Source organism: Empidonax traillii, unplaced genomic scaffold (assembly GCF_003031625.1).
Source record: "Empidonax traillii isolate 1590-97213 ecotype Southwest subspecies unplaced genomic scaffold, ASM303162v1 scaffold601:size890739, whole genome shotgun sequence".
In the NCBI taxonomy this organism is placed as follows: domain Eukaryota; kingdom Metazoa; phylum Chordata; class Aves; order Passeriformes; family Tyrannidae; genus Empidonax; species Empidonax traillii.
In genome coordinates this window covers 26,493-39,311 of record NW_020955794.1, presented here as the reverse complement: position 1 = coordinate 39,311, position 12,819 = coordinate 26,493, and the positions used below count along the sequence as shown (strand labels likewise).

The 12,819-nt window shown below is 44.4% G+C and overlaps 1 protein-coding gene across 1 annotated transcript; it reads left to right on the top strand.

The window, feature by feature from the left end:
• The first annotated feature begins 2,030 nt into the window (after positions 1-2,030).
• CREBL2 (cAMP responsive element binding protein like 2) lies at positions 2,031-9,316 on the top strand. Its single transcript, XM_027898537.1, has 4 exons — positions 2,031-2,087; positions 5,786-5,983; positions 7,063-7,210; positions 7,906-9,316. Coding segments are annotated over exons 1-4 (363 nt in total). The 5' UTR covers positions 2,031-2,072; the 3' UTR covers positions 7,908-9,316.
• The last annotated feature ends 3,503 nt before the right edge of the window (positions 9,317-12,819 follow it).

Below are 12,819 nucleotides of genomic sequence, written 5' to 3'. Positions count from 1 at the left end.
ATCCTTTTTTGAACTTGCTGTACTCTCTGCCTTACAGCGTTGTGTTGGCAGTAAACTCCAGGAGTTCACTACATGCTGTGTAAACAAGTGGTGCTTCTAGCTGTTGAAATCAGTGTAAAATGTCACAATCTTACGTGCTATCTACGTGTGCATTTATATAATATTCAGTTTCATTCACAGCTGTAGAAAAGCAGACTGAAATGCCTATTTTGAGTTGTTCTGTGCCAAAATACAGAAGCTCTCAGGTGCTTAGGCAGGGAACTCGTGCTCGTCCTGGTTTGAGGCTGAGAGGTCAGCTTCATAAGGGATATAAAGCAGAAGTAGTGTGGGATAATCTAGTGGAAAGAAAAGATGCAGCCATACCTTTAATTTGCTGGTTAAAAGGATCCTGGTCTTTCTGAATCAGCATCAGGGCTCTGTCTGATCTCCTTCCTCCACTCCTGTTGCAACAGAGGGTTGCCTAAGTGAGCTGTGTTGGCTCTTTGCCACTCAATATTTCTCTTCACCGGGGAAACCCCTCAACTGACTTTTAGAGCTAGCTTTGTGGCCCCAGGATAGTGCCAAAGGCTGTGTGAGGCACCACACCACCTTCTTGAAGAATTTGAAGGCAAAGATAGGGGAGGGATCACAGGAGACAACCTAGGCAAGCTCAGAGTGAGCTATTCCTGCTACTTTATTAGCTGATGCCTCCTGCTCAACATACTGAGCATCCCTGCTTTTTTTATTACTATTATTTCAGAGGGGAGTTGCCAGAACTGATTCATTGTTTTTGGACAGGCAAATGAAAAAGTGAGCAAACTGCTTTGCCTTTGACAACTGAAAAGCATATAAGCTTACAGAGGAAAAAAAAAAGCTCCTGAAAGTGCTTTGTCTCTGCCATCTAGAAAGCATATCCTTCCAAGAGGAAGGTCTGTGATTCAGGGGGGAAAATCCCATGACAAAGCCTTTAGGCCTAACAATTGCATGTAAGACAGATTAAGTCATGGGAAACTCCTGTGAATGGAGTTGCATGAATAAAAAGAAACATGCAGCAACATGAAACACGCCTAGCTTCAGGTTTCACTGCCAGCTCGAAACATTGACCACGTTAACGAAATTGTTCACTGGGCTACGTGTGTCTTTCGAGCACGCAGAAGCCCGATTTCAAGGGACCTGGAGGGGGTAGGACAGACACAGGACGTGGCATGGCTTGGCTTTGCATCAAGCATTCAGTATTAACATTATCTGCCACGTGTCGATAGGAAAATGAGGGGAACCCGGGTATTCTCAAAGGATTACAGGGACTGCTCCAGCCTTGGGGTAGCCGAGGAGCTCAGTACGCCATGCAGCGTCCAGGTGGCTTGGGAGACTTGGTTCTGTCTTTGGGGATTCTTTAGGGTCAAGTTGTTTTGTGGTTTGGGTTTTTTTTTTTTATTTTCGTTTATCTAACGCTCAAGCCATCACTCAGCTGCTCAGCTGCCGAGCCCACGGCCGTGTGGGCTGACCAGGGGCTGGTGAGGGCAGAGTTGCCGGGGGGGGGGACACGGGGGCACTGGGGGCGGTCACAGCGGGACCGGCAAAGATTGGGGTTCGAATTTACAGCTCAGAGCCCGAGAGCCCGGGCGCAGGGTCGGCCTGAGGCGGCCGCTGAGCTGCCGAGGGACGACGCGTTAGGAAAAAAATAATAATTAAAAAAAACCACTAACGAAGCAACAAATCAATCTGTCGCGGGGCCTCCTGGGAAATGTAGTTCCCCCCGCTTACATAGGCCAGGGCTGTCACCGCGTCACTCCCCCGCTGGGCCTGCCGGGAGTTGTAGTTCTGGCTGCCCCCACAGCAGCGGCGGCCAAAGGCGGCGGGGCCCGGCATGGACTACACTTCCCAGCGTGCCCCGCGGCTGTAAACAAACAAACAGGGCGGCCGGGCATGGCGGCGGCCGCGGCCGGCCCCGGAGTGTCCTGAGCGTCCACTGTCTGTCCATCTGTCCGTCTGTCCATCTGTCCGTCTGTCCGTCTGTCTGTCTGTTTGTCTGTCTGTCCGTCTGTCAGTCCGCCGGGCTGAGGCTGCGGCACGGCGGAGTCGTGGCGGCACGCATGGATGACAGCAAGGTAAGGAAGGGCCTGCGGGGGCCCACCTTGGAGCCTGCAGTCTTTTGTATTAATTACCGAAGGTTCTTATAGGGAATGCTCTGACAGTGCTTACCAGGGTAATTAACTTTTCGGTTTATAGCTAGAAAGGAGAAATAAGGTTTTAACATCGTATCACTATTGCTATTACGGCGAAATTAAAAACAAGCAAAACCAGAAACCAAACCACCACCAAAGAAACTTGGAGTCGCCCTCTGTTATTACAAATATTCTTGCCTTGTGCGGAAAAGATGTATTTTTCTTCAAAAATTGTTTGAACTGAGCCAAAATATCAGTGATTAGATCGAGTTTTAAGGAAAAAAAAGTGCATTTTGGAGACAAATGTATTTTAAATGTTGTTTTTAATTTAAAGTGAGATTTGGGAAGGAAAAAATGTATAGTGCGTCATTCTTAATGTTAGCAGTGGAATGTAGTAATTGATTACTTTATTGAAGGGGAATGAAAATTTAATGAAATGCACCCAACAGTTTTTTTAAATGTCTTGTTAGTTCAAGGCATGTGCTTATATGTGTTGGATGTACAAAGGAAGGCTTAGGAAAACCTTTTGTTACCCAGTTCTGACAATAAACAGGTCCATTTTCGAGAGAGTAGATCTCAGTCTCATGCACTTTTAGCTCCAGGTCAGTTTCTCACCTTTGAAGGGATCGACTCTTTGTTTTTGGCTTTCTTTTGCTTGTAAATAAATTGCTGCGTCCTCTAAATGAAGAAGCAAATTCCTTTAATCTTCTAAAAGAGGCAGTGGCTGTTTAAAGCCAGGTCTCCAGCTCAGATTGTTTGCTCTTCATCAGGCAGGTTCCAGGGACTTGGGCGAGGATGTTGGTCTCGAAGTCTGGCTTTTTCTAAACTTCCACAAACTTGCAATGTGTGAAGTGAGAAAAAAAAAAAAAAAAAAGCCTCTAAATAGGTAAGCTCAGAGTGGTTTTAGGTGTTACCCGAGTTTGAGAAAGCAAATGTAAGTGTAAAATGGAAATGTTTATATGGGGCATTTACATTTATGGATTGAGCACCTGTTGATGCAACATCAAATACTCAGTCCTGTCTTGTCCTGAGTCATAATTATATCTGCTTAAGACATGGAATGTTTTACTCACTGAACAGCATCTCACATTTTTGGATCGTTATGGGAAGCACTTTGTCTGCTAGGGAAAGTTAAACCTGTGTTAAGCATATAAAATGTCATGCAGTGGAGGAATAACAGGCATACTTTCCAGCTGGGTTTTGTACTGCTGCTGCTGTAAGTGGTGTGCTTTGAACTGGAAGATCAGAAAACTTCAGGATCGTCCAAGTCCCAACTCCTGGCCCTGCACGGGACACCCCAAGAATCACACCACCTGCCTTGGGGGAAAAAAATTATGTGTTTCTGTTTTCTGAAGTCTGAGTGAACTGAAGTGGGGCTCGGTCACATAATGCATGTCATTACTAGTATTTCTCTGTCAAATTTTATAATTGATGCTGTCCTGGGTCTTGATTGCTTATGACTCATGACTCCGTGAAAAAAAGCCCCAAATTCCTACTGCTGAATGCTAATAGATCACATCCCTTTGTAAACTCCAGAGGAACACAAAGGGACAAAAAAAATGTGTGCCTGCTTGTTTCTTGGCCTGTTGCCGCGTTCAGCATCAACCATCACTTCTGCTTTGTCTTCTCTCTGTCACATCAGCATAGCAGCTGAGTAGGCAAACATAACTTGGGAGCCAGGGGGATATGGTGATGTTGGATGGGGACAAAGGATTTCCCAGGCCTTTTTTTTTGTCCTAGCTGGGTTGCTTAAGGTTACAGCAGGAGCTTTTAAATACTGGTGAGGGAAAAGTGATGATGATGCGGGATTTGATGAAATGGCTTACCAAACCAACTTCACAGCTTGATGCCTAATTAAAATTATATGGTGAAGTCCAGGAGCTGTAAGGACAACAGGAGTTCTTTAGGGATGGTGTGAAGTGAGATTATTGGGGTCGGTCAAAAACCCAAGAGGTACGAGGATTGTGTGCAGGATTGCTGCAGCGGTGAAAGATCTTGGAGGGGGAGCAATCAGTACACCTGTCTGTAGAAAGCTCTCTGGAGTGACTAAAGGGAAAGCAGTTTATTGGCAGTGGTGGATCCAGGATGCATTTGCAGTGTGCTGAGCTGTCTTTAACCTGCTGTGTGTGAGAAACAGCGTGGTGGGAACTATTCACCTGCCTGGGGCTCCAGCCTTAAAAGCTAGCTCACTCCAGTTCTAGAGGGTCACAACTCAGTGGCAAAGGTTTTTTTTAAGAGAGCTGGAGTGTTCCTCTCTACAAGACCTTATCTAGCTCTTGAATTCAGAGATGTACTTTGTACTACCTTGCGTCGGCACAGAAAAGCCTCAGGTGCTGAAAACCTTCAAGAACTGAAGTGCTTTGATTGTAGTGTGTAATGTAATACCCAGAAATCTTCCAAGTGCCAATAATAATAGATAGCTTTGAACTAGACTAGATTTTTTCTGAACTAGAAAATCATAAGGAGAGCACCCTGGTGGAGTGAGTGGAGTATTCAAGCTACATTCAGCTTGAAGTGTAAAAAGAGCTTTTTTTTTTTTCCTTTGCTCTTCTGAATGTATTGTGTTTGTTTCATTATCATGTCCGTTAAGTACTTTCTGTTCCTTCATTTGCTTATGGTAGGCAGCTACTCCTGAATAAATTAGGAGAGGCAATACAGAGAGGGTAGGATTATGTTGGCATGTGACTGTTGTCTCACTTTCCAAAGAAAGAGTAGGCTCAGTTGTATAATCCTTTTTTTCCCCCTCTTCATTCTAGCACATCAATTCACGATGTTACTGTTTTTATTACAGCCTGATGAGTTTGTAGAACAAGTGGCTTATTTGAGTATTGAAAATTACTTATTTCGTAGCATTACGGAGTAAAAGTGCCTTTTTTTTTTTATATTTTGAACACTGCCTGTCAGAAAAAGTCCTGTCTGTGTACAGTCTGATGAAACACTGAGCAGCAGTGAAATTCTCCTATGCAGGTGTGTGTGTATTAGGTGTGTTTCTCCACACCCCCTCCATTCAAACAGTGTGGTCAGAATGCAAATAAAGAGAAATCCTCGCTTCAGAGGGGAGCTGGGGTGTGGGGCTGATGTAATGCTTACAGGGTGATAGTGCCCAATGACCAGTAAGCTTCAGACACTATTTAAAACTTTCTTGGGCCGTGCTCCCATGTTAAGAGTAAAATATTTGGGTGGGGAAGCGTAAAGTAAACACAGAGGAAACTATTATTTTTTTTTTTTTTAAATTTATTGTAGTTGTAGCAAGAGAAGCTTTCAGACCTATTAAAAAGGAGCCACAAAGAAGAGGGGGAAACGATTGCAAAATCTGCATTCCATAGGGCAGGAAACTGGGGAGTTTGGGATTATATTGATTATATTTTTTTTTGAAAATAAAATGTTAAACTGCATACTGTACTAAAGGTATAAAGGAGGTGGAGACAGGCTCTCTTCAGTGGTACATGAGTGGGTACAAACTGCAACACAAGGAGGGTCCATCTGCACATTAGGAAATGTTCGGGTGTTTTTACTCTGAGGGCGACTGAGCACTGGCGTGGATGGCAAGATTTTATACTTGAGACCCCGAGTGGCTGCAATCAGGTGGTTACAGCATTACCTCTGCAGAACGGGATCTTCACTGTGCCCTTCCTTTCCAGGTGGTTGGAGGCAAGGTGAAGAAACCAGGGAAGCGGGGTCGGAAACCGGCCAAAATAGATTTGAAGGCGAAGCTTGAAAGGAGTCGCCAGAGCGCAAGAGAGTGCAGAGCCAGGAAGAAGCTGAGGTACCAGTACCTGGAGGAGCTGGTCTCGAGCAGAGAGAGAGCCATCTGCGCCCTCAGAGAAGAGCTGGAAATGGTAAGAAACTCTCGATCATTTAACCTAATCCTCAATGTCGTTTGGGACCTCTGGTCACGGGCATTTTTTCCTCAAAATCCCGGTGACTGACAGTGGCATTTGGCTCGCCAGAAGGTGTCGAAACATCAGATGCATCCAGCTGTTTGAACGGGAAGCAAGCAAAGACAGTGCCACTGCCTTTGAGCCTGTTGTCCTTTTGAAATGTTTGTTTTGAATAACCTTTGACAGACGTAGAAACAGGTAGATGGTGGAAAGAGATGTGTTAATATATCAAAGGAGAACATACATGCATGTCATTGCTTCTCATTGGAGAAGTTGATCCTTGCAGCGTGCCCTCTGTGTGTGTGGTTGCACAGCTGTCCTGTCTTCCAGCACATGTGAGACGGGTGCCTTGGCCAAATAAGTGGCATTAACCAAAGGGAATGTTTCATTTGGGAATCAGACACAGCTCCTCAGTGGTGTTGAGGTGCTACTGAAATGTCGCTGGAGCTGAGGATGTTGCCTTGCCCCGGCTTTGGGTTTGTTGGAGTAGACAGGGCTAATCAGCACAAGAGAAGAGGTTTAGGATCAGGTGAAAAGTCAGCCAGCCAGCTGTCCACAGGTTTTTTTGGGTGTGCTTCTGGGTTTGGCAGGGAAGAACTTAAGACGAGGGAGCTGGGAATAAGGCACATGTGCTGCAACTGTGCCTTGCACAATCAGAAAGGACCTCTTAATAGTCCATCAGCCGCACAGTCATGTGAAATATTTGGTTTTAATAGGCCATGAACTGGAACGGTATTCTCGCATGTCAGCAGCAAGAAATCGCACAGAGTGTTCCACGTTGTTTAATAATTACAGCATTCTGTCTAGTGTGGCCACTGAGCAGCAGTTTATTGATTGGAGCAGGATTTGCTGAGGCCAGGTATGCAGCCATGGGCACGTGCTGAGCTCATTAGGGCTCTGCAGTTTCACAAGAGGCTCCAGCTCAGTAAATTCAGACTTTACGTGAATATAGCGGAAGGTAAAGATCAGAGCTCTTGTTTTGTCTGCTGATGTGATCCTGGCAGTTTGCTGATGGCTGATGTGTTTGCATATTTCAGTACAAGCAGTGGTGCATGGCGATGGACCAGGGGAAAATCCCCTCTGAGATAAAAGCCCTGCTGACTGGAGAGGAGCAGGGCAAGGCACAGCAGAACTCGACCAAACTTGCTAAGGCTGGGAAGGCAGAAGCAAACAGCAGCAATCCCTGTAAGTATTCAGCCTATGCTTTTTAATTCCTGGGGTTTTTATGTCTTTTGTGGTGTAGGAAGAAACATAAGGATGTGCTTTTGGGCACAGATAGTTGATAGAAGCGAAGAGCTTTGTGGGTGGCACAAAGACTCCGTGTAATGTTTACAGGGACAACACAGGTACTACACTAGATAGGAAGCTAGGCAGTTATTTTAAAAGAAAACTCAATCTTTGTGTTTCACTAAGGCCTGTGAAGACCTGGGACCTTAATCTTTTACAGCATTTTCTGTTTTCTTAATGCCAGGTGAATGGAGCACGTAAAACATAATGGAATTTTAAAAACTCCATCCAAAAACCAGTATTGTAGCTGTAAGCCCTCAGAAGAGAGAAATGCTGGGCTTGGGATTTCCTGTGGAGTCTGCTTTCTGACTCACTTGTGCTTGTCCAGGGAATGAAATAAGGTTATTCCAGGAATATGAAGGTGAAAAGATCGTGTGATATAAAGTCATATTCCTGATAAGTACATGCAAAGGGAGAGGGTTAAGATGTAGCATGGGCAATTGGATATCTTACTACTTCTAATTTTGTAATATTTCTTACTACAGGCTAAATTACACACCACCAATTTTTTTTTTTTTAAATAGGAATTCTTAGCTTTATGGTTGAAAGAATCAGCATGAAAATCACATTTTTAACCATAACATCATTCACAGGAGGCCCGTGCAGAACCTTCAGCAGAGATTCCTTGGCAGCTGGCAGAAGAATGCTGTTCTGAGGAGTGGATGCATCCCCACATGCAGGGGCAAGGATCCCAGTCCACTGTCTCTTCTCTTTGCTCCTCCCCACGTGCAACTCTTTGGTGGTGTTCCTGAGGCTGTGTGGAGTGGGGGGTGTTTGTGTAAGTGGAGCGCTGTTCTTTCTTTCACTACAGCACCCTCCCCAAATTACAGCTATGGCAGCTTTTTGGGAATTGCCAGCGTGAAATGGGGGCTGCTTTTATAGCAGAGCCCAGAATTAGGCTGGGTTTGGGGTTGGTGGTCATAGAGTTGTTAACCACTGTGGGAGTCCGGGAGGTTCCATAAAGTAAAAGCAAGAGAGGGATTTTGTAACAACTTCGCCAAAGCCCAACGGAGCTCTGTGGGTGGAGGAGAAGGAACCGCATCAAAAGCTTTCAGCAAGGAGGTTTATAGCGACGTAATTTGTAACCTAAACGAAGGTGTTGCTGTCAGCATCCTTCTGTAATGCAGCACGTGCATATGTGATAAGGATTCTTAAAGAGAGGTGCTTCTGCCCATACTTCTTTCCCTGAATATCTTTTCTACCTGCCGTGTTTCTGGTAAGATAGTCAAAGCACGTCCCTGCATCTTGCTTCCAGCCATTCCCTCTCACCCACTGGGCCCTGCTATCTTGCTGTAGCTACTGGGCCCCGGTACTTTCCTGGTCTGCAGCTTAAAATGGGTTCTGCTGTGTTGTCCTGGTTTCCCAGCCAGAGGTAATGCCAAGAACTGGTAGCAAGGAGACCAAGTGGCATCAGTTTTACGATAAGAAAGGTAGTGGCAAAGCTCTCATGGGCTGATTTACTCATCCTGGTTATTTACAGATAAGCTGCCACTTTCTTCAGACTGCTCTTTCTCCTGGGTATGCTTTTTGTATTCATATGATGTAAAGTGGAGAGTGGAGCTCTCTGAATTTTCTGTGGGGGTTTGGCTTGCTTATTCTGTTTTGTTCATGGCAACATCTTTCTCTGTATTTTATGAAGTGCATGAAACATTTTTTTAATCTTACATTTTCTTCATTGTTTCCTAGAATAAATACTACAATGAATGACTTTGCTAGACTGAACGTTGCCTTCTTTTTATTGAACTAATTGGGTCTTTTTAGCCTTACCTCAATTCAAGATGGGTTGAAAGCACTGAAAATAATTTCAGTGTACAGCACAACTTTTTTCAGAATTCCATTCTAAGCACTTACAGATTGTACCTTAAGGCACGGTTTTAAGTTTATTCTTTAGACCCTCCAAGCATGCCCTTAGTTAACAATTGCTATAAATGTTGCACAGATAGAGGAAAACTATTATTAAAGTTTAAGTAATACTGAAGTAGGGATGGGGAGGATATGAGGGTTCAGGTTCTTTCACTTGAAACAGTGGGATTTAAATTACATGTTTTTAGTTTAGATTACTTTGTTACTTGTATTTCTGTAAAATTCTAGGTTGCCTGGCATTTTCAGCTGTGACAGTGCTTTCAAACAAAGGGAGAAGTTTGAGCTTAGGTTTACACACTTGAAACAGCCCATGGAGTTAGGGGTGGGGATTCGTTTTAAAAATTTTGGCCCAAAGTGATTTTTATCTCGGGAACATCACGGAGAAAATGTTCCATCAGAGCAAATACAATAACAGTGTTGGTTTTCCATTTAAATCTGGGGTCCTGTCTGGGATCTTGGATAGCAAAAGGGGGAGGAAGGTTTGCCTGGCTTTCTGATCAGCTGATGACCCTTGTGACAAGTATTTGTGTAAACCTTCTCGAGGTGATGGCTCAGTCAGGGATGTACCAGTGTGAACACTCACTTCAGCAAGGTGAGTTTCTCATTACTTTGTTCTTAGGATTTCTCACCCTCTGAAATAAAATAGTAATTTTTTATTAGTGGTAACCAATGGAACCGAAGAGGATTGCTCTGGGTGTTTGAGAAACAGCCAATTAACTGCTTCAGTTTTTTGAATTTACATAATGTTGTTTTTTTTTTTCTCAGTAGCCACTTCATGTTGTCATCATTTCAGTCCAATGCCACTAAATGAGTGGCACTGTAATGGAGCTGATATTGTCTACACATGCTGGCAGATAAGAAAGGCTGGCTGACAGCTGAAGAACAATCACAAAGGTTATCTGTTTTAATCCCCCTGCCGTGGACTACTTGTGGAATGAGCACAGTTGCAGTTCTGTGAATGTATTAGTAAAAGGACGTAGGCAGAATGATGAATGGCCTCTTGTTTGTGATTGCTTGCATTCACCTTGCTTTTTTTTTTTTCTGAATCATGCTCTTTGTATGGAATAAGGCACGGAAACAAAACAAATGTGCCTGTTACTAACACAGCTTTGCCTTGGTCTGTCAGAACTACTCCTACCAGCTGTAACTTTATCACCTGTTAACATGGATTAAAATGATTGTCTTTATTACTGTAAAACTTCTTTTCCCCTGTCTTTATTAGTGTATACCTAAATTCAGGGAGAATTTCATGAAGTCACAATTTCAAGTTAATTAGAAAGGATGGAGAGAAGTTCAGGGATTGTCAGCGATGCTTTTAAGTGCCAATTCCTTCCATGTGTGCCATTTTTTTTTATCATGCTTGATTTGAAGATCTGCTTGGAGGTTTTACTATAGCAAGGGTCAGGGAAGACTTAGGAGTGTTTCTCTTGCAGGGATCGGGCCACAAGAAAGAATCGAGTGTGGGCACCAGTGCTTGGCAGCAATTGTTTGTCCTGTGCGTAGGTGACATTTGGAAGCTTGGACCCTTTTGCAAACTCCTCTTCTGCCCTCCAAGGAAAGATGGAACTTGAGTGGCTTTTCATGAAATAATTAATCTAAGATTCCAAGCTCTCCTCCTACCTGTATGCCAGCTTTGTTTTTCTATTCAAGGTTTTCTTGGACAGAATTGCCGTTTTAAATTGTTATTTTAATCATCGAATTTCAGTGCAGAACTACCACCCATTTCAGCCTGGGGGCATTGTGTCCCTAGCTGTTTTGCCATGGCAGTTCTGGACTTTTCCTGGACACCTTCTGTAGTTTTACACCTTCTGGAAGGTGGGAAAACGTGGTTGAGGTTCACCAGAGGGAAAGTTGCTCCAAAGTCTGCGGTTTCACACCCGCTGTTCTGGTGAGTTCTTTGGCTTCTGTGCATGAACTGACACGTGGCAGGCTGTGTGTCTGCAATGTGGAACTGGTGCTGTGGGGATGGACTGCCTCTCTCTCCCTTCCTTTTCAGCACTGGAGCAGCTCTGAAGGCAGCAGCAGCATTTTAAATGGCAAAAAGAAAAACTAAGCATATGTTTCAGGGAGAACCAACTGTCTCAGAACGTGAACCCCACAGAAAATGCTGGTCTTTTCTCATTTTCGAGGTCCTCTCATCTCCTAATTCACGGGAATTTTTTTTTGCCAATGGCTTTACAAGAAATATCAGATTACTTATTTGATGGGGATTTCTGAATTTGTGAAATACATGCTGCAAGTGTTCCTGCGGCCAGTGAGGGTTCTTACAACCGTACTTTGTGTTGTAGAGGAGGAAGGAAGTTTTCTACCATATGTGCAGGGTTATTTCTCAGCAAAGGGGGGTTTCCCCACTCCCACACTGCCAGCACAAGAGACTCTTCAGAGGATGTCAGCTTGGGGCTCCAACACTCATATACATCTGCTCCCTGCTGATGGAAAAGGGAGATACTCAGGCATCCTTATTACACCCTGTAGTACTTGCTGCTCTTGTTCTATTAACTTTTCCTACTGCTGCACTTCCAGGCTCCAGGACCCCAAGTGTGCCACATTCTGAAAGCAGAAGAAAAAAAATAATTGCTTCTCTGAGGAGGTTGTGACAAGGGATGTTTCTTTTAAACAGCAAGGAACTTGAAATTTTGAAACAGGGGTATGTGGTGGGATAGCTGACACCTGCACACTGTCTTCTATTGCCTAGTTTAACACCTGGGATCAAGGTGCCCACACTGCTTTTGGGACGATTTGAGTGTGAAATGCCTGCTGATAGCCGGGACCTGAGGATTTTTGGGTCCTCCAAGGAGAGGCTGATCTGTTCTGGGTAAGAAATGACAGAATACAATGAGACTCCTCAATTCAGGAGAGAAATAAGTGAGAGAATACATGACAGAGATTTACAAACCCAAGACTGACACAGAGAAAGTGGATAGGGAACTGACTATCCACCATGTACTAACTTTTTTGGAGCTAGTTGAGAAGAAAATAGAGAATAGGAAAAAAAGTACTTGAGATCCTCAACTGAAAAGAGATAAAATCCTTGATTCTCAGGCAAAAAGCTCCTGAAATCATCTCAGATGGGGTCTGAGCAAGCAGAGTGGGGCAGTTTGTCCTGTCTTTCAGACTTTGGGACTAGGTCATTCTGCACCTGCTCTGGGTTTGCTGAATGGCACCACTTTTTGGCAGCTGCTCTGTGAAGGGTAATAATTCCCACCAGTGACTGCTGGAGGCTGGAAGGACAGCGCTGGCAGGGAATGAGCAGTGGGAGTTACCTCCACCTGCATCCACAGCTCCCAGGCAGGTTCTCTCTTCTGGGACACCTGTTAGGGACCTCTTCAAACACCCCCCTGTGGAGGATGCCCTCAGGAAAGCTCATTTTCCTGCTCCTGTTTGGGAAAGGCCATTCTTGACTGCAGTGCCAGTGGTGGTATTCACAGGGACATGATGGAAAGAAGTCTAGATGGCTTTGGGTGGATTTAGGTATTTATACACTGTGTGGGGATTAACATAAACAGTGTTTTTTCTTTCCCTTTTCCCCCCTACAGGTAGATAGAGAGTATAAGGCCTCTTGTTTTGTAGAATAGCATTGCTCCTGGTTCCAGGAGAGGAGTTCCCCAAAGCAGAACATGATAACTGAAATGAAATAGAACAAA

Excerpts from the sequence above, each read along its gene's own strand:
- CREBL2 (XM_027898537.1), top strand. Across the intron at positions 5,984-7,062 it reads TCAGAGAAGAGCTGGAAATG|TACAAGCAGTGGTGCATGGC; the intron begins GTAAGAAACTCT and ends TGCATATTTCAG.